The following is a 21,231-nucleotide window of genomic DNA, read 5'->3' on the forward strand; positions in this document are numbered from 1 at the left end:
AACAGCTGCACGTGGCAGCTCAGAACACAACCGATGAACTTACCTGGCATGGTCGCAAGTTGTTCACCACACTGACAAACAGTTACCAGTCACTTTCTTCTGCCTCCCCTAGCTTAGTCATATTACAGACACCGCTTATAAACCACATCCTTCTGTTGCAGTATGACTTGTCCCCACCGCTTATGACACGTTTTCTGATTAAATGCATACATGCCATGTTTTATCGTGGGGAGAAGTTGCTGCAGAGGTTCGGAGGATCCCCAGTCTGCACGGAGGATGCTTTGCCCACCAGCTGCAGGAGCTCACTCGAGGCAGCAGGACCCCCTTTGCATTTAAACAAGCACTGCCCTTATCCCACGGTGGGCTTCTTGGCACTCTTTCCGCAGCCCTCTCAGCTGACTCGTTACTTGCACGGTAGCACACCACTGCTACTTTACTGAAAGGGAATCCAACTATCCTGCCAGGGAAGTAAGGGGAGAAATTCACTTTTCATAAACTGACGAGGAAGAGACAAATTCTCTGCCTACCAACAGGAACGTGCCTATGAATAGTCCCTGTGTAAACACAGATTACATACTGCAGAACGACATCAAGCACGGTTACTGCTAGCCATCTCTTCCTGAAATTCAATAGACATTGATATTTATATCCAGCCTTTGAGGTTTAGCATGCTTCAGCACAAATATACATTTATTAATACCACAATACATCGGGTGTTATTGACTCTTACCGAGTCTCATTTCACTCACAGATACACTTTTTTCCCAGACTGTCATGCCTGAAATAAGTTAAGCCAAGAGTGAATGATCTTTCAACAGAACAAGTAATATGCTTAAGGCTACATTCAGCATTATTTTCCTTACTTCACTTCACCAAAGTGATATTTAAAGAGAGGGCTACATTCGGCTCAGCAGTACATTAGTGTTAATGACATGTGACTCCAGTGATTACAGCAGAGTGGCTCTGAACATGCATCGACAAAAGAGGGAGCGGGAATTTGGCCCAGCATTCTCAAAATAAGAGTACTAGGACTGGAGTAATGCCAGGGAAGAATTTGGCCCATACTGTTTCTGAAATGAGGAAGCCAAATAATACAACAACATAAGCTGATCTGTAGCCTGTTTATAAGAAAATCCATGATTTCCAGTGATTTATAGAACCCAGCTAGAGGAAGGTTAAGTTTCAAGAGCAATACAACATGACTAAAAGAAGTTATTTCTCCCTGTAACAGGACATTTTAATAGAAATGTGGGCGAATAAAATTCTTAGGACATGACCTTGCTGTGGAAATACAATCCTTTTATGTTTTCCATCTCAGATCATGCTCCTTTGCTGTACAAAGGCATCGCTCTGCCTATAAAACAGCCATTTCTCTGCTTCTGCTGTTCAGCATTCTCCTGAATCTTCATCAATACAAATGCTTCAGTGGCGATAGTAAATAGCCAGGTCTGTGTGCCTCAGGTTCAGTTATACCAGATGGACCTGGCAGTTAGCAGAGCAAGATGCAATGACCTCTGTTATTATTCATTTCTTTGCCCAAACAGGAGTCGGGTTCTGCCATTTCCAGCCCAGGGGCTCCAGCGCTGAAGCTGTGACTGCCAGGGTTTCACCAGCACAGCAAGGTGCATTGCTTACACCCTTTTTTTCCCCTTTCAGATTGACCCTCCCTTTCCCTTCTCCTGACATTATAAATAGAGCTCATGCCTACTGCAAAGCCAGGCTAAAATAGGTCAGAGAGTCTTCAAAGGAAAATCTACATGCAGGAGTCATGCATTTCCATCCGGCGGCAGACAAACAGGCAGGCTAGAGGAGACGGGAGCAGAAAGGAGTTGACGGATGTTAGTTCAGGGAAGCTGCTGCTCCTTTTCTCTTGCTCTGCAGCACCAGATGGCTGGGCCCGTCCTGCTTGCTGTATTTTGGCCGTGCAGGAGGAAGGCAAGCAGAAGTGCCAAGGTTAGCGGGTTGCATGGCTCCGTGCGGGCACGCTGCACTGCTGATTCGGTCAGCCAGCTCCCCTGCAGGTGTCTTTCTTTAAGGCTGAATCTCAAAATTTGGGACTTCTCCTGTCCAAGGATGTCCCTGGCATCTGGATGGCGATTGATGAGAGAAGAAACATGACATGCAAACAAGCCTTCAGCGCTGAGCCTGTTTTGCTGGGGAAGATCCCATGTGCTAACTGCCTTCACTCACACCTAATTGCTTCTAAGTGTGATACCTTCTGAGAAAATCCTGCTTGCACTGACGCTCTGTTTTTTCAGGGTGTAACCATCAGAAAAACAATTAAATAGGGTAAAAATATTTTTAAATCAAAATAAGCCAAGTCCATAACAGATGCAAATCTTTCAGCACTTCATCTCTCCTTTGTCTACAAAGAAAGAATAAAACTCTGCCATAATTCAGCCTGATCTTCCAACATACTTGTATCTCGGGGGCTTCAATGGGAAATGGACTTAAATTATGTGCCATATCCCAAAAGCTGCCGAGGTTTGTATTTGATTTTTGTGTTTGCATTTTGTATTTGAAAATAATGAAAATCGTAACAATGCCAGTGAATACAGGAAGCTAATTTCACTGATCAGCTCCATCCTTAATGTGGCATCATGCTGCATCGTGTGTTTCATTTGCAAAATACGAACAGACAAGTTCTGCGGCTTGAGAAATTTTAGGTTTTTTCAGCCAAAGACATTGACATTTGTGCACTTTGCACTGGCTGGGCATGGAACTGAGCCAAAGCAGTGGAAGGAAACAGGCAGCACAACCCCAGTTTTCAGTTCACCTCCCCAACCAGCAGGTATCTGAGCCGGCTGCCTCCTGCTTGCCCTCTTTTGGCTCCTTGGCTTTTGAACTCTTGGCCTCATGGTGTCCTGGCTGTAAAAGGAGGGCTCGAGGTGCTTTTATCCAGCCTGACCTACAGTGTCATGGTTGGCTGGACTCTCCAGTGACGTGCGACATAGCTGGGAGTCGAGGCAGGAGCTCCCACTTCCCAGCCAAGAGCCAGCAGCGCTTCTCTGTCTTCTCGAGGAAACCTTGCCACCTGGACCCAGGCCCAAGGCACTGGTGGGCACCTACATCTCACAGAGATGTAATAACCACAGCTTTGATGCAGGCACCCATGTTTAGGAGAGGGATGAAATTTCAGGCGCATCCTTCCCAGTGCTGCTAGTGCCTCACATCATGGTTGTGCAGCCGGTGCACGAGTCTTATCCCTGCTCCGCACGTATGACCCCAGGCATCTGTGTCCACCCCGTGAACCTTATCTCCAGTTCTGGAGGGGAGAGGCATTTTGGTTACCAAAGATAGTCCTGCTGCTGCTGTTAAATCTGCTTGGTAGGGCTATCTTCAGTATTAATATGAATATACGGCAAGGGATTACTTGTAATTCTCCTTTTGCAGGGAGTAAGACCAGGCTACCTTTGTCCTGCCTTTCAGATTTTTTTTTCAATTAATGCATTTCCCTGCTGTATCACTCCCAAAAACTGTACAGGCCAAAATACTTCCAAAGTTAACTCGAAGCATAACCTATTTTTTCCAGATGATCCCCTATTTACAGGCTCGCAGCATTGGCCAGTGTGGTCTCAGAAGGCTGAACTGAAGTAAACAACATGTTGAAATATATTTAGAGAATTATCATGCAAACCACAGGAGAACATACAGAGAGAGAGGAGAAGAGGTTTCTTGGTTGGGTAGTGATTTAATGCTTTCTAGAGTTATTTAACTGTCAAAGAAATCAGACATTAACAAGGCCTATTAGGTCAGTGAGCTCAGCTCTCCTAGGCCAGGCTGTAATTGTTTCTTACAATAAACATAATTTCAAGTGCTTTACCTAGTCAGGGTTTAAATGCTGCAAATAAAAAGGCATGTACCCCCACCCTCGAGGAAGAATTCCACAAAATATCACATCTCGCTGTCTCGCGTAATTATCTGAGCACTCACTTTGCAAATCAAGATGGGAAGTAATTTTGTAGTGTCAAAGTGTGTGTAACATCGCTTAGGGCACACACTTTTATCTGCTGCCCTTCCTTCCCCTAACAACATAATCTAAACCCTGTGCAAGTGATATTAAAATGGTGCAACAAAAATTATGATAATGAAGGCAGGACTATCACTCATTTGGCATAGTGGCAACGGGCTGGATTTTTGGCCTTCAGAAACCACATCTATTTTCCTATGTATCCATGTTCAGTATGGCTTTACTGAATGATTCATGGACTCATGAAATGTAAGGCATGTGACATGTGTCAATCACCTCGCCTAACCGCACGCACAGCACTTTATTGTGGCAGTCAGACGGGGAGAGTGGGTAAGGCTCCAGAGCTGAGTGCTCAGGCATGCCCTCTTTTCCTGCTCTGAGCAAAACTTGAGGATCTTTTAATTTCATGCAGGATTTCTAGTCTTGCAGCAATCCAGTCAGAGCTATTGCATGGCAGCTGCCCCCTCCCTTCCTCTCTCTCCAAGCTGCTGGAGGTCTATGAATCACAAACATATTCACTGCATAACGAGTTCAATTTTAAAGCACTGATCTTGTCAATCCAACCTTTTCAGGAAGCATCAAGCTGTTGCATTAATGTATGAACAACAAAAGCACTGCACGCTCGTACAGTAGGTGCACATCTTGGAGAAGCGTCATGCGGACTGACGGAGCACTCCTGTAGCACCTGCACAGCACACTGCAGTTAGGTTGACTTTTCCGGGACACACAGCATGGTCAGTACTGTACAGTCGATCTACAGAGAATGCTTACTGCTCTGATGCTCTCTCACAGGTTGGTTGTACAGCGGACGGCTGTTGGGTGTGATGCTTTCTGGAAGGCAGTGGAGATGCACTGTGTCCAGCTCTCAACCTTCTCTTCAGGAAATTCCAGGCAGAAATATCGCAGCCCCAGCAGGAGTTCAAAGCTGGTATCACACTGCTAAACTGTGGTATAAGTGCTCATGCTGGGGGATGAAAGCAGCTTGATGTTTGGATGTGCTATGCCTCTTAGCTGATCCGCTTGAATCATGTTAGCTTGAAGGCTGCATAAGCCATTAGAACTTTGACCTTCTAGCAAAGGCCGTCACATCTCATCCAATCCTACGGCGAGGGCAGCGGTCCACACCTGGCTGCAACGTGTCTGCCAAAAATGCATCTGATGATTCCAGAAGGCAGAGAAATCCCTACTTCCTTTGGAAGTTTGTTCCTGCCTTGTTGTTTCATCATAGCGTTTGTTTTTTAAACTTCGCAAAAGTTACGATCATTGATGATAAAAATCTGTTTAAACCAGTAACCACTTGTGCAACTCTATCTCAGCACGTCGGTAATCTCTCTGAAAGGATGTGATGGTCTCAAGTCAGTATGCTCCGTATGATCAAGAAAAAGAAAATCTCCACCTTTTCCATACACGGCAATAACTCACAGCCTCTTTAGGTGACCTCAGCAGAGAGGACTGGTTGCGTTTATAGAATTGACCATCGCCTTAAAATTTCCAGGCAGGTCAAGATGCCAGGCTGCTCGTAACTGAATTACCTCTTAATTTCAGGATTCTGCTTTCCTTTATGACTCAGTAACTGGGCAAAAGCTGAAGGAAACCCACAGCAACGGATGGCAGGTGAGGTACAGTTGGGTCATAAAAACTGCCAGACAACTGTGAAGGGAGCCCTGAGTATTTTTTGCAATACTTCTTTTGAGAAATAAGTTTACAAGGAGAACTTTCAAGAATGTGGATATGTTCACCAAGAAGCCAGCTGGTACAAAGAGAGGGTTTTACTCTGCAGAACTTATGCACATGTTTAACTCAAAATGGAACAAGCCAAGAGCTTAAAACCAGGCGCACACGCACAAGTCTTTGCAGGCAGCAGGGCTCCACAGAGCTGAGCATAAGCTGGCATAAGCTGAGCACGTACACGGCTTTTTCCAGGATTGGTGCCACAGGGATCCCAACAGTTCATTTCCAAACACTTCATCTAGACAGAGCTCAGGTGCTTTGAAAATTCTGGTATTGTCTCTAGTCTACACACTAATTATCAAATACTGATGCTGGATAAGCACTGCATCTGGCCCTGTTAGGTACAATTCTGATCTCCATTAGGCATTAAAACTCTTTATAGAAAGAAAATGTAGAGGAAAAAATGAACTTCAGAAAAGATATCCAAGAAAATTTTTGTTGGGTGCAGGAAAGGATTTTAGGCAACTTCCATTTGCTGTATTGTTTCCAAAAACAATGAAACACTTCCAAAGTTTATGCTTCTCTTGACATTTCTCAGATACTGAAGTACTGAAAGGCAAGACTGGGAGCCACAAAGGTACTTAAGTGCTTACGGTTTAAGTAGGGTTAGTCAACCACATGCTTCAAGCATCTGGGCATACATGTCCCGCCCCCTTTTGCAAGAAGTTTGTGGCAGAACAGAGACTAGATATCAAATTTCTCAAATTTTAAACTGCTCTACAAGTCAGCTTAACTTTCACACTTGGCTAATGGAAACTTTTCCTGTTTTTAATGGGCTTTGCTAAAGGTCTGAAGTTGTCACTCAAGGTGGGAATAATTTCGGTGGAGAGGAATGGGACCCAACCACATTTCTGATGATGTCCAGTCATGTGTACTTGCAACTGTGGAAATAAAATAAATGAATGGATGCTATTATTGAAATCTGAATATTTGCCAATGTTCCAAAGTTAAATATTGAGCAACTCAACCGAAACCATTCTCATACCTGTGTTTCAAACTTGCCTGCTACCATCCTTGCCAATGGGTTTGAGTTTTGAACCAGGCACCTTGACAGCAAATGACTCAAAGTGATCTTACTTGAGCTGAAGAGTCATCTCTCCATTACTTGTGGCTATAACTCTGAACCTGTTCCGCTTGCTTTAAAACTTCTCATTTCAGATAACATTATCATGGAGTTCAGCAATAAATAAAAAGCCACTTACATCATTCAGGTTGCCTACTTACATTTTAGCATTACATTCCCATTAGAAGATGGAACTAAGCCGTTTGGCTTTCCTTTGTCACTTCAGCTGCAACAGCACCATGCTGTAGTATGTGGGATGCAGACATGGCACAGCAAGTACCTCCACTCTAGCAAATTGTTTTCTCACGTTGGGATGTCATTTCTACTATACTGCTTGGAAAAAAAAAAAAAAAACAACCTCTTCCATTTCTTTCTCTCCAAGCATTTTGTATGGCTGCCTGTGACTGTAACATTTGGATGCATTCCACAGTGACTTGACTGGCAATAGCAGAGTCCACAGTGTGCCCATCTGCTGAAGGCAGCTCTGCCTCAGGAACAGATCCCTGTGGAAATGGATGGAAGGGGAAGGATGGAGGAGGATGTTGCTGTGGATGCGGTTTTACTTACAGTGGTGAAGTCTGATCTGAGAAACTTTTCAGTAGTTCTCAAAGACAGTCAGATCTCGGTTCAATTAGTCTCCTTTAAGAGATGTAAATTACTAATTGCATTGTGCCCTTTTTAGCCAGGCAGTTGACTAAATTACACAACGCTTTATTCTGCAAAAATAGAAAGTATTCCTAGGCAAAGCAGATCACAGTTCTCAAGCAGCTGATTTACAATTGTTTTGCCAGAAGAAACCTTGAAAACAATGTATGTAACACCCCAAATCTTCTTAGAAATTTCATAGGGTGATAGCATTCCATTTCCCTAACAAAATCAAATCCTTCTATACCATCATCTTTCAAGACAGGAATTACATAAGGCTCGACATTTAATAAACAAACTTTTATTGATGTCAGAGGTACTACTCACATTAAAGCCCGTATACGCATATTTAAAATCTAAAGCTAAAGAGCACACAAACAAGGAAAACTGCAGCGATGCTATGATGTAAAAAAGAGGTTTATACCCCAGCTATCCTAGGCTGCAGATTATAGATCTGTTTCTGTCCTAATTATACACTCCATCTCCGTGCATTAGCATGGAGCCTAGAAAACCTGACTCATCATTTCTAACGATCCCGGCGACCCGAGGCAAACACACACACACACACACACACACACACACACACACACACACGCTCCCAACGTTCCCAACCTCCCCTAAGGCGCACACCTCCTGCTGCTCCGCCCGGCAGCCGGGCAGCCCTGTCCCTGCATGGGCAAGCTGCCGCCTGGCAGCGGCTGCTGTTGGAGGCAGCGGTTCGCCCCCCGCCCCGGCAGCCCCCCGCCCCGGACGCCTTCGGCCGGCAGCAGCAAGCACCCTCACCATGATTAAGGGATCCGCGGCTTTGGGGAGGGGGTACTCCGGGAGGATGGCCTGGGCCTGGGCCTGGGTCTGGGCCTGGGCCGGGGCCCGGGGCCGGCAGCCAGGCGGGGCGGGAGGCTGAGGCCCGCACCTCATCGCACCGGTGACCCCTCGCCCTGCCCTGCTCCGCCCCGCGCCCCCAAACTTGGGCCCCTCGGGGACCGTCCCGGAGGGGAGCAGCCCCTCGGGGACCGGCCGGGCCGGCGGGGAGGAGCCCCGGCCCCCGGCCCCGCCGCCCCCGCCCCTGCCCGCCGCTCCCTCGCAGCCCCCGCCGGGCCGCGACCCCCCCGCTCCGGGGGCGGGGCCTCCGCGCCTCGTTTGCATAGCGCCCGCTGAGCCACCCTATTGGTCGGGAGAAGGCACGCGCCGGCGCGCCGGCCCCGCCTCTCTCCCCAACGCTGCCCAGAGACGCGGCCGGCCCCGCCCCTCCGCGGCGGTGACCACGCCCCTTATCCCGCCCCCGTCTGGAGACTGCCTGGAGATGGGAGCCGGAAAAGCCTCTCCCCATTGGTCGGCGGCGGGCGGCCTCCGGGATTGGCGGGGCGCGGCGGCGGTGGGCGGGGCGGCCGGCGCGGATTGGCGGAGCGCGCAGGGGTGTGCGCGGGGGGCAGCGGCCCGGAGCGGGGTGCTGGGGCCGCGGCTGGAGGATGGGGGCGGCCGGCGGCGCGGGCTGCTGAGCGGCGCGGAGCCACCCTTCCCCGCCCGGCCAGCGCCGCGCTCCCCGCCAGCATGAACCGGCTCGGCTCCGGCACCGTGGGCAGCGCCACCGCCGCCTCCGCCGCCGGCCAGTACCGGGTGTGCGGCAATTGCCGGAAGGTGCCGAGACAGGTACCGGGGGGGGACGGGGACCCGCTGTGAGGCGGGGGGCGCCGCGGGAGGCGGTGCGGCGGAGGCTGGTAGGGGGGATTGGGGGAGCGGGGCGGCGGGGCGGAGACCCGGGGGCAGCGGCGTGAGGAGAAAGGGGCCGTAGGGCAGCGGGGGGGCGGGCGCTGCGGGGCACCTGGGGCGCTGCGGGGTGTGGATGGGGCCTGCCGGGATGTGGGGGCCGGGGGGGTGCGGGGGATGCGGCCCCAGGCGTGCCGGGGGTGCGGAGGGGTGCCCGTCCCGTACCCCCCTCTCCTCCCTCCCCCGGCACGTCTGTCGCTTGTCCTCGCCCGCCCCGAGGGTCTGGGGGGCGGGTGACCTCCCCGATGCCATGGAGGGGGGGGGGGGTGGTGACTGGGGGCCCAGCGGCGCTTGGAAAGTTTATCCACGTATCTCACCGGCAAAATTCATCACCGCCATCTCCGTCAAGCCTTTGTGCGGGGGCATCCGAAATCAGAGCTTTAAAAAAAATTAAAAAAGCCCCTGCCCCCCGCCCCCAGTCCTGTCACCCCCATCCCCACAGTTACCAGCGGCTCCCTTGCGGGGACCCTCCGTGCCTGAGGAGGGGTGTAATCGCTTTACCACCTCCTCCCGACATCTGCTTAACGGGGAGCATTAGTTAAGGTGCTTTTTGTTTGTCCAGTGCAAATGAATTAAAATTGCTGAGCTGTGCAAACGCGCCGAGTCCGAGCGCCCGAGATGAATGCGATGCCGTTTTGGGGTTTATTTTAATTCAGTCCCTCGCGATACACTTTTGCACCAGGTTGGTTCTTGCAAATGCTAAGAAAGCCTGTAAGTCAATGAGCTCAAATATTTGCGCTCTTTGTCCAAAAACTGTTTTTCTTCCTCTGTGGGTCAGGCCAAGTGCCAATCAAAGTTGTTTTTCAAGCCTCTCTTCCCTGCAGTAGGACTGCTTTTTTCTTTCTTCCCTTTTTTTTTTTTTTTTGAAGGGTTTGGTTTTTGGAAAGGAGGTGTGTATTTAGGGGAGGGGGGAGGAGAAACGTTAAAAATCGGTCAGAGAGAAAAGCAGATCTTAAAAATCATGTTTCTCGAATATTTTTATGGAAATAAAATCTTATTAAATGTGCATGCTTGGTATGTGCAGTTATTTTTTCCATAAACTCTTGGATCATATTACAGTTGATACTTGGTGCTCAGCTCTTAGCTCAGCTTGCGAGAAATGTAATGGATCAGAGAAGCACACATCAGCAGAGCCTGATTTTTAACCGTTTCGTTGCAGGATCGAATCCCTTCTTGGCTTTAACTTGTTGCTGTTACTGCTTTAAGAAAAACAAGTACTTAAAAGAGAGAAGTTCTGCGGGTTAAAGCCTGAAACAGCTTCAGACTTGACATATGTCTAAAGACATACAAATTAACCAGTGCCAAATATGTCTGTGGAGAAAGCAGGGAGGGAGCTTGCTTTGTTCTGCCAAATAATCAAAACGTTTTGTTGACAAATAAAGTGGTGGTTGGCAGCACTTGTAGATCTAAAATTAAATTTAAATTATGGAATTTTTTTGAAGCTGAAGTCTCATCCTGCTGGTTAGGGCTTTTTTTTGTATACCTCTTTAATATCAGTGGGGGATGGGGGGAGACAGGACTAGATGTTACTTTTCTGGTAACAGGAAACTTGCTGGATTGGATTTATTTTTTAATTTATTTTTATTTTTTTTTTTAAGTAATGTAGGGAGGATGATGTTAAAACATAGGTGCTCAGTTGGGTCTGTTGAGGAAGGCAGCTCAGCGCTGTCCTGCTTTGTCTGTGGTCATTTCAGCTACTTTCGTTGCAAAACTGGGGAAAGAAAAAAGAAACTGAGCGACAGCCTGTGAAACCCTCTTGAAATGTAGGTATTTTGTGCTTGCAGCGGCTGTACTAGGACATCATTGCATCTGTGTTTTAGGCTGGACAATAAACATCATAGAAGTACAAAGCTTCTGACTACATCTGTAATTATTTAAAAGCTGGTATAATAAAAGTCACTGTAAATTTTAACCTTTTGCACTTCATTGGCAAGCATGCAAGTAGAAAACAGGAAAAAAAAAAAAAAGGCTTGGTGGAAGTGAGATGCAAATTTGACCTGAGTCTCAGAGTAATAATCTTCAGATAAGTGCTGCCTCATCTGTTCTTTTGATGGTGGTGTTCTTTTTTTTAATGCTCATGTGATAATATACTGGAAAAATGATTGGCCTTAAAACATGTTGAATCTCTTCTGCCCTCCTCAGTCTTCAGTCTTTATTTGAAGCCACTTGAACGCTCGCAGTTTAGGTAGTGCTGTTGTCAAAATTATAAGGGGCAATGCAAGCTTTCTACCTAGTGGCATATAATGAAATTTGGAATAGTCTAGCAGGTTTGGGATTCTCATGGGTGAAGGTAAGTTTCCCTTTCAACAGGGAAACAGGAAAAGCTAGATGCAGCACTTTAGCTTTCACCTAATGTCAAATTAATCAAAGTTACATTTTATTACAGAAAGCTCTATGAGGGTAGCGCTAGAAACTTGATAAGGATCCACGGGTTAAATTTGCCTATGAGGAAGGTTTTTCATATTAAAAAGATACGATTTCCGGTTGGGTTTATTGTTACGGGACACTTTAAATAACCAGATCTACTTGCAGAACAATTGCTGCTAATCAGAAGGGCCTAGACAGTCATAGATATGACAGCTACCTCATTATTTGGTTTAGAAACAAAAAAAAAATGACAACCAGTAATAGGTGGTGCTGGTTTAGATTTGGCGAGCGCACTTGTTGAACAGACGACTGAGGCTAATGGTTTTACTCAGCTTAAAATAAATGGAAGAATGAGCAAAACAAGATGAGTAGCTCCGGTTCGTGGGATTGATGGGCAGGCTTTGTAAGAAAACTGTGGCATATCAATATGGAAAAGTGCTTAAAATGGCCTACGAGTGCTGTAGCCAAGTCTTTCCTAGAGGTGGCCGAGAGTCGCTGCCATTGCAGTAACCAGGACAGCCTCCAGCTCTCACCTTTGAAAATCCAGCAAGTGGAGGAGTCCGTGGGCAGGGGAGCTCCAGGGTGCCAGTCTGGAGGGGGTCTGGAGCCTGATGGAAACCTAAGGTTCCCCTGCCTAAACAGAACCAATAGCCCAAGCAAGCAAGGAGAGAATATATAGGAAGGGCTCAGTATTTCTTTGGACAAATCACTGCTTCAGGAAGGCTTTTAGGAATAAGCAAAAAGTCTTCAGGGGATGGAAAAATCCTGATATGTCAAGAAATGTAGGAACAGAGAGAGTTTGCCAACTGTTCAAGCTTAGTTGCAAATTGCAAAGCATATGAAGTCAAAGGTTCTTTTTACATGTACATACAAGTCGGTAGGATAGAAAAGAAAATGAGTATAAACATGGTGCCAGGATTAAATATTTGGTTTGTGTTAGATTTCAGCGAGGGAGATACAAGGGCAACAGCAAAATGGGTGATGGGGGAGTGCGGTTTATAAGCATCCATCGCTGTTGGGAAGGTGGAAGTGAACCCGGCTTAGCTGACCCTCCTGGCTTAAGCCAGTCTCTGTGCTGGAGTCCTGGATAAAGGTATATGAAATCCAGGATCTGTTCCTGTTTTTCATAGATCTGCCCAATCAGGGTGATCCTGTGAGAGGGGAAATAGCCACCAGTATGATGGACATAATTTCCAGTGCTCCTCATCCCGCCATGCCAGTCTCCTCCTTCAGCATGAGTCTCAATACTATACAAGTTACAAAAGCAAATTTTGACGGAAAAGCATACAGATAAATGAAAAAAATATGTATGACATGATACCACCAAAAGTAGGTCACGCTACACTAATGATGTAGTAGTCTTCTGTTGATAAGACATCTGCTAGAGTGTCCTCTTCCGAAAGCTTTGGATGGACTAAAACTAGGCTTCATTCATTAAACATCTGAAGTAACATCAAAGGTTGAACTCCTTGCTGCACTAGCGAGTCAGCTCAAATTAAACTTTGGGATTTACTAACACAAACTGTTCTAAATACCAGAAAGTTTAAGTGGGTTTGAAAAGTATTTGGGCAAATTTGTAATAGAAAAATTAAACGAGACTTGTAATCCGGTACAGTTTCTGTATGCTTTCCTGGCTGTTACATGTCTGCTATTGCCCCCTGGCAGTGACAGGTTACTGGGCAATAGGGACCTTTGATCTGACACATTTTGTGTATTTTTCTGTTCTTGTTAATTATACAGGAGTGATCGGGACCTGGGGGGAGCGGGGATGGTGGTGGGCCATGCGGAAAGGAGAAGTCACTGTGCTGAGAGGAGGCCACCAGTAGGTTTTCAAAGGATCAGTTTTGAAAGTAATCAGGTTTAACGCTGTCCCAAATCACGATGCGAGTGTGACTGTTTCTAAAAGACGTACACACGGCAGAAGTGGCAAATGTTCCTGGTCCAGGTAAAGAGCAGAACGTTTCATAGAAAGCTGGGAGACCTTGCGTGCTGGCGTAGTTAAAGTGAGGTGAAATCCATTGGTACGAAATGTAGGACTTATAGGCTTGGCTATGTGTTACTCATAACTTTGAATAAGAGCAGCTCCTTGGAAGGAGCAGGGAGAAGGATGCCGGCGTGCAGGAGGACCAGCAGCCTCCTGTCACCCTGCAGGGCAGTGTCGTTGGGGAGGAGGGAAGCTGGGAAGGATGGACCCTAATGAAACAGGGGCAGAGGTGAGCTGGGTGGGTGCTGGGAGAAACAGAGTACTGATTTTGCAAAAGGAAACTAAGACGGTTTGGTTTTTTAATCCAGCAGAAACAAAGGCCGAGAGGGGATGTGATCCATGTCTATAAATACATCTGATGGTAAGAGCCAGCGAGGAGAAATTAGCTCAAGAGCAGATGGATGTAAAATGGGCATAAATACATTTAGCCTGGAAAATGAAAGTGTCCAGAGGTGTGAGGTTCTGGAAGAATTTGTTCTAGGTCTGGTGCTGTCAAAAAAAGCACCTACTTTTAAGATAGAAAAATGTGTGAACGTCATTAAATGATGAGATGCTTACAATAGCACTAGTCTAGACTCAGGGAGCTGAGGTCATATCCAAAAAAAAAAAAAAAAAAAAAAGAAGAGACACTTTCATTCACTTTATTGTTCTGTGTGGGTGAGTAAGAAAGTAGCCCAAAGTGAACCAAAAATAGTCTAATGTCAGGTCTCATAAGCCTGTGTAAGCTAAAATATGTGTCAGCATGAGTCATGAAGGTGCATGGAGATGCTGTTACCTGTTCTGTAGAAATCAAGAGGCCTTTCAAGGACGTCTCGACTATTTTGAGGAAAGTCAACCTGGTTCAATCTATTCTGCACACAAGCAAATGAAAGTTGTTATGCCTTTGCTTGGAAAACACCTTGGGTTTTCCACAATGTAGCATCTTTGTCGTTGAGTTGCATAGTGTAGTTGGCTTTGGAAATCTGATCAACAAACTTGACTGGCACAGAGAATCTTATTTTGTAAAATCAAATGATGTCTTCCATAGTTTGACCGCTCTTAATAATAGTATCGTCATGCTGTGTTTGTCTTCATTTACAGTTGCCTAGATGGCTTTAAATCTCCGATATGCCTCTTTCTAAAGCAGTTCCCAAAGTCATTTGCAAACTCTAGCATGAAAACCTACCTCTGTTTTTATCGGCTCTAATTTTAGCAACTTTCTGTTGTGTAAAACATGGTGTCTGCCTTCTGTGTTTGTGTCTTCCAGTCCCCTGGAGCACTGCCGTGGTGAAACCAGCTCGGGTCACTCATCCACTAATCCTGCGTGCACAGCTCGAGGGAGAAGATGGGTCTTTGAGGGTCCAAAATGTAAAGCTATAAACCAAGAGCAACAAAGCCAGCCTTTTAGGGCAGTTAGGATTGTCAGCAACGGGCCCCTCACCTTCATTTGTTCTTACTTTTTCTGGAAAGATTTCGATGAAAAAAAACAACTTAAAGAACAGGATTCTTTCCTGTGAAATAAATGCAGTGAAAACCCAGAGATGACTGTGGTTTCTCTCCTTCCCCATCCTCACGAGTCTTGCAGTAATTTGTATCTTTTCAGAGTCTGACCCTTTTAAATAATTGTTCTCCCACCCTCCTGTGTAATTATTGGCTTCATTGCCTGGAATCAGAGAGCACTATTGCTCTTTGCATGTGTATGTTGGTCTTGAGGGTTACTGGGTTCTTCCACTTTTGCCTTAAAAACTAGTTTAAAAAATTTTCCTTGTACCTTTCTAGTCTTATGTGCTGAAAATGAGAAGGTACAACTATTAAATTTTCATTAGACCTGTAATGAGAGTGGCATGAGTGAAATGAACCTCTGGTGAAGGGCGCTGTTTTGCAATGAAAAGGTGTAAGAGGTGGCCTCGTAGGAACCACGCTCATTTAGAATAGTCACTTTTATTTAAAAAAACAAAAGCAAAAACACAGTCTTCCCTGAATTACAGGGAGGGAGTGGAGGCAAGAAAGGAAAGAAAGTGGGGAGGAGGATTTTCTTCAAAAGAAACTTTGAGGTTTAGTGTTGGGAGTGAGTTAGCCAAGCGTGGAGGTTGTCCTCTGTTAAGACTTACTGCTGCTGGTAGGAGTGGTGCATTGCATTAGCCAAATCAGAGGCTGTGGTTTGGAGATGTGGACTCTGTGAGCATTTGCTTTAAATTTATGCATATTACTTAATTAGTGCTTCAAATTTCACATCTCTTTAAATGGCGGTGTTTTGAAATCTGAAAAAAATAATACGGTTTGTTAAGCGTCCTTGGTTTTTCCTCTCTCCCACGTTGGCAAGGGAGCTGTTAATACTCGTTTGGTTCTTATTTGAACCTTTTTTTCTGGCTAGGGAGACTTGAGCGAGAGAAGATAGTGGTATAATTCTCCCCTGGCTTTGCATAGCTAGGGGAGTTGGTCTGGAAATTTTATTATCGGATTTCCATTTCCAGGGCTGGAAAATAAGAAGGGATCACAAGAATAGGTTGCTTGGCCAGGCTGAATATTGGCTTTTGTCTAAGTGGGTCAGGAGAGACTGGGGGGAAAAGGGGTGTTTTCAGTAGAAAAGAAATTCGAGTTGTCAGGAGGGAGACCTCAGTTAATGAGAAATTGCACTTCATCAGCTTTGGAAAAGCCTGTATGGAAATAATGTATGCTGTTTAATTTCTCTGTTCTTTGCAGGTGTTCCTGTTTGTATGCAGAGGTCCTTCCCATTGTTGGCTCTGCAGCCCAGCCCGGTAGTCTGTGCGCTTTAAGTAGAAGCTATAGGGAGCGTAATGCAGGTGACTCAAGTATCTTGTGAAATTCCATTACAGGGAGGTAGGGATGTTCTCCACAAACAATTTTTTTCTGACTGTTTATCTATCAGTCAGTCCATTGAATGTGTTAGGGATAGTTCAAGAAATTTTATGGGGTTCTCGGTATGCCACCCTGGGCAAACTAGTGTTACTGATAATAAGGGGAGGCTGTGATCAAGGGGTATTAATTTTAAATGTCTCTCTTAACCACTAGTTTCAAATGTTTATTATAGGATGCCTCTTGCATATCAGACATTGGATAACTATCAGTTGGGGCAAAATACCAGCATAGATGATAGTTAATATTGCATGTTTAGGACGCTGAGAAACTAACTATTTTGTTCTTGGTATAGACCATATCAACTATTGATTTATTCAAATATCTTCATTCTCGCATCTTATTTAAATTGAAAGTAAGATGTTTTGAAGCACAGGCTTTTTTCTTCTAGGGCATAGTGCTTGTGACAATCTGGGACTTAAGTTAGGAAGGGGCTGTACACGGTGTAAGTAATGGTGCTGAGGGTAAGAGATGGAAGTTGGTGCTCTTAATCTAGAAAGACATCTTAAATCTTCCCTGAAAGTCCCGGGTTAACCGAATTAGAGTAAGATAAATAAACAGACACAACCTCCTGATTAAACACCTATTTTTTTTCCTTCTTAATGACTCTCTCTTATTTCTCTCAAGGTAAGCATCTTGTTTTGTTAGACCAACAATGGATTTCTAATGGATTCTGAGCTCGGCACCCAACCTAGTGAACTTGGTAACAGTGTGAGGCTACCTGCAGTCCCCTTCCTCAGGGGATCAGGTGGGAAAAAATAATAATGGATAGGAACATGAAGCATTCCTGGCTTCATGTGTTGTGAGTAGGCCGGAACTGAAGGGATAAGCCTGCATAACACAAGAAGTAAGTTCCTCATGGACTTGCTCCGTGTGGTGTGACCAGTGTGTAGACCACCCTTTGGGTTGTTGTTTAAGTCTTCCAATGTACACAAATGTTAGGTTAACATGTATGAAAGCCAGGAGAAATCATATTCTTGAGATTTATGTGGAGCCATAGGTCTCTATTATCTCTTCAGAAGACATTTGGAAGAAAAGTAAAAGGTGACTTTAAAATCAGGTTTTCATCTATTCAGAATGAGCAATATACTCGTAAATACAACCAGTATGTCTCAATTGCTGCACTTCAGAATCAAAATGCATAACTATGTATCTGTTTTAAAGTGTATTAAATTTGAACTTGGTTTTGGCATGAAACTAGAGAGAATTGTAAATTCTTTTAGAGCCAATTGATACTTTAAAGGATCAATTAAATTCTTCCTTAGAAGGGAGGAATGGTTGCAAGGATGACTCCTCACTTAACGTTTTCACACAAAAATGAACGTTAAATGTGACTTGTAGGTTACTTGGCAATTAAGAATTCGTGCTTCTGAGCAATTCCACACAGCCTGAGTAAAACAGAGTTATGTTGATGGTAGTGAAGAAGTACTAGCTGTCTTGGTGTAAGCCATTCTTAGAGCAGTACAGGGCTGCTTACTCAAAATCATCTTTTATCTGTCTCTGGGCTGTTTATTACTGCATTGGATTTGCTCTGGCTGATACCAGCAAAACAATTGAAAGCCAGCATATGTTCTCCCCTCTGTATGAATTGTGCAGTTAAAAACTATTTAATAAGACAGTATCTTAACAGCGTTGAACCTAATTTAATAGCATGTGCTTGTAAATATGTTTAATATCTCCTGCCTTAGCATGTGGTGAAGGGAATATAGTTACATTATTGGCTAAATGTATCTGGAGGGGTTTTGGCCATATGGTTCTAAATCTGTTTTAATGTAATTATCCTTATTAACTGAAAAAATAAAAAATATTCCCTCCGAGTTGATTGACATTCTTCTCAGTAAAGCACCCTCGTTGCTGATTAGAGGTGTGGAAATAGTAATTTGTTCTAGCATTTAGAAATTTGATTAGACCTCTAATGAAATGGAGCGCCTACACGCTGTCTAAATATTCTACCTGACACCGGTTGGATCTCATCCAGCATGGAAGAACACTTGAAATGTTCCTTTACTACAACATGTTTTGTGTCTTGAAATCAACCGTGCTGCCTGCATGCAGATACCCACTGGCTGTCCAGCGGGCAGAGTGAACCTTGACCCTCCCTGGAAATCGGCATCAGGATTTGATTATTCCACTGAGCCCTCGTTGCCTCACTGCTGTAACTAGCTTAGAGTTAGAAAATTAAGGCAACTATTTATGTGGAAGCACCCGTACTACTAACCCTGCAGGCTGCTCACAGGCATTATACGTAGTATGAAGTGTATATGAGGTAGAAACATGCTGTTAAAGCTCACAAGTCGTCACTATTCTTGTGTAGTAATAAGTTGATAACAACACACTATAAATGAAAATTTAAAGTTAAAGCATCACATTTCTGTCCCCGCTATGAGCTGGCTTGTTCTGTTTCCTCCAAAGGCTGTTCGAAACACCCGTAGGTGCTGTGGCAGCTGCTCTAGCACCTGTATTTTAAGTCCTCTTTAACTTGGTTGCAGCAGTTTTCGCTCAAGAGCACTACTGCCAGAAAACTCTAAATCGGGACTCCTCATTACCATCCTGCGGTGGAAACTTCTAGTCCCTAGTAGAAGGAAACACATTAAAAGAACGCTTCAGGTGCATGATGTCCACTGTTCGACCGTTCATTTTGACGGGTTAGCTTCTTCCTCTGAAATGCAGAAGATGAGCTCTAATGCGTCTGAACTAGAATCAGATACAGCCTTTTGTCTTCTTCCTTGTAGGTTTTTTTGATTCTGTTTCTCCGCCATATTTCATGCTTTTACGTTTTGCAGTCTTCACATTTGAACAAATACAGTGGAAGTGTTGAACCAGAACTCCAACTAGTTTATGCTGTATTAATGCTTCGGGAGACTCCAGAAATCTTCATCTTCTGTTCTTTCCAGAAAACCTAAGCAAACTGTTCAATTACATTAATAGTTAAAGTTTTGTGTTACTGGGGAAAGATTGGATGAGGCAGTAACATCAGGGATCATGCAGGTAGAACCTGCTTTGAGATAAGAGACTTTCATTACAGTGATTTAAAACTCGTTGTCTCGCTTCAGCACTGGTGCTTCACAAGTAGAAGAAAAGGTGTGTTGGTTGAAAAGGTCAACTGTAGCGTAATTAAAGGGTGAAGGAGCCTGCAGCTGGTGTTGTAGTCCTTCAGGGGAGATGAAGCTTGGTGCTTGTTACACCTGAGCAGAGGACAAGTGGAGAGAGAGCAGCCTGCACCAAGGGAGGGTATGCTGGAGCCGTCTTTCACACATGGCTTAGGAAAGCAAAATGGGAATGGAGGTGGAAGGAAGGTCTCCCTCCATGCCCCTGCTCTTTAGGTCACTTAGGCAAAAGGTATTAGATAAAGCTGTAGTTACTTGACCTATTTATCCAACAGAAACTTGCAGTACAAGCAGAAGCAGTTTGACTATCCAGTGCTGTTGCTGTTTTGTAGGGACACTCCTTTGGGTTAAGCTGCGCCTCATGAATACTTAAGAGGCAGCATGCAGCCATCCAACATGAGTAATTTGTCTTGTTTGAGAAGCTAGGCTCTTGTTTCCCAGAAAAACTGGAATATTCGTTGCATGGTCTAACTTCTGTCTGTACAGAGCTAAGCTGGGTGCAGATAAAGTCTGTGACTGTCTCTCTTAGGAGCTGGGCTTGCCCTGATGCAAAGGTCTTAGTTTGGGTTTGGTGACTTCATGCAGAAAAAAGGCAAGTAGACTGGAACGCAGTGGAGGGTCTCATTCGGCAATGCGTGTTAATCACTCTTCCGTAGCTACAGAAGATGTTATTCAGGCAAGGTATAAAATTAGTGGTTTTATTATTTCTGTAGTACTTAATCGTGATTTTTTGTACAGTCATTAAGTCACTAAAATGTAGCCAAAAGTCCTCTTAGAAAAAGCATAGGCAGTAATCTGAGGAGCCAGTAGCGCCTGTTAGCTCTGAGGTTGGAGGTAAATCTGAAGTTCTGCCCATCTGCTGGCCTGGACAGCTGAAGAGAACAGGAATAGCTGATCTGTCTCTGGACATGGCTCTGTGTTTGCATGCAAGAAATCATCTATAACAGTTACGAGTCTTAGTTTTTGAAAATCAGCATCTCTTTCAAGCTCTGTCAGGAAAATACATTTGTACTTTAGGTCTTTGCTGCCACCAGCTCAGCTGTGTTAAGTCACTGTGTTTTGGAGATGGTATCTCAGTAATGACTCACTTTGGTAAGATGTAGCTTAAGATGCAAACTGTTCTTTAAAAAAAAAGAAGAAGAAAGAGGAAGAAACTGCCTGACTGCAAGCATTGTTATGGTTGTTCCAGCAAGTTGGTGGCTTTCGGATGTGCTACTGAGATGAAGCCTTTCCTCTGTCGGCCTCTTGCCCAAACCTCTCCCAGACTAATCGAACATAAAACAGTTAAGCATGTCAGTTCCTTGCTCATTGTAAAAGAGTCTCCAGCCTTTGCAAATAAGACTCCTTGGAGAAATAATTTGCCCTAATTGGTGACTATTTCAGGATTTCCTATCAGGTGAAGAATCAAAAGGGCTCACCTGTGGTTTTCCATCTGTGGCCCTAGCACCCGTGAGATTTCTCTGGACTTCTTTCAAGGAGACTGTGTAAGAAAACTTATTTCAGTAAAGTCATATGCATGGTGTAGATAGCACCTCCTTCTGAAAAATGCTTATGAGTCAACTAATCAAAAAAGGCTTAAACTCCTGGCTTAGACAGCAAGGCGCTTGCTCTTGGAAATTGTACCTTTAGGCTAGAGGTAAAGCATGTTAGTCAGGGAGATTTTATTTTTCGCCTGGCACGTTCTTTCTGTTTGAGTCATCGACCAAAGAAAGATGGCAAAAAAGGTGCTTCTCTTAAAGCA

General features: G+C 45.0%; 1 protein-coding gene and 1 long non-coding RNA gene across 4 annotated transcripts in view; one reads left to right on the plus strand and one right to left on the minus strand.

Moving 5' to 3' along the window:
- Positions 1 to 469: 469 nt before the first annotated feature.
- On the minus strand, positions 470 to 8,488 carry LOC148055933 (uncharacterized). The gene is made up of 3 exons (XR_015705124.1): positions 8,193 to 8,488; positions 6,687 to 7,403; positions 470 to 6,582 (listed from the first exon to the last, which is right to left on the minus strand). It is a non-coding gene; the product is annotated as an uncharacterized LOC148055933 (long non-coding RNA).
- Positions 8,489 to 8,854: 366 nt separating this feature from the next.
- Positions 8,855 to 21,231, plus strand: part of SESN3 (sestrin 3) — a 45,046-nt gene continuing 32,669 nt past the window's right edge. For 2 of the 3 annotated variants that reach the window (XM_087758215.1, XM_087758216.1), the window contains exon 1: positions 8,855 to 9,059. In XM_087758215.1, the coding sequence (XP_087614341.1) occupies positions 8,961 to 9,059 (99 nt within the window). In that variant the 5' untranslated portion in view covers positions 8,855 to 8,960. Of the gene's footprint in view, positions 9,060 to 16,209; positions 16,311 to 21,231 lie in introns of those variants that run through there. The other variant, XM_087758217.1, reaches the window with a different exon arrangement.

The sequence above is a fragment of the Nipponia nippon genome, unplaced genomic scaffold (genome assembly GCF_047370975.1).
Source record: "Nipponia nippon isolate SJK-2023a ecotype South Korea unplaced genomic scaffold, ASM4737097v1 scaffold_2, whole genome shotgun sequence".
In the NCBI taxonomy this organism is placed as follows: Eukaryota; Metazoa; Chordata; class Aves; order Pelecaniformes; family Threskiornithidae; genus Nipponia; species Nipponia nippon.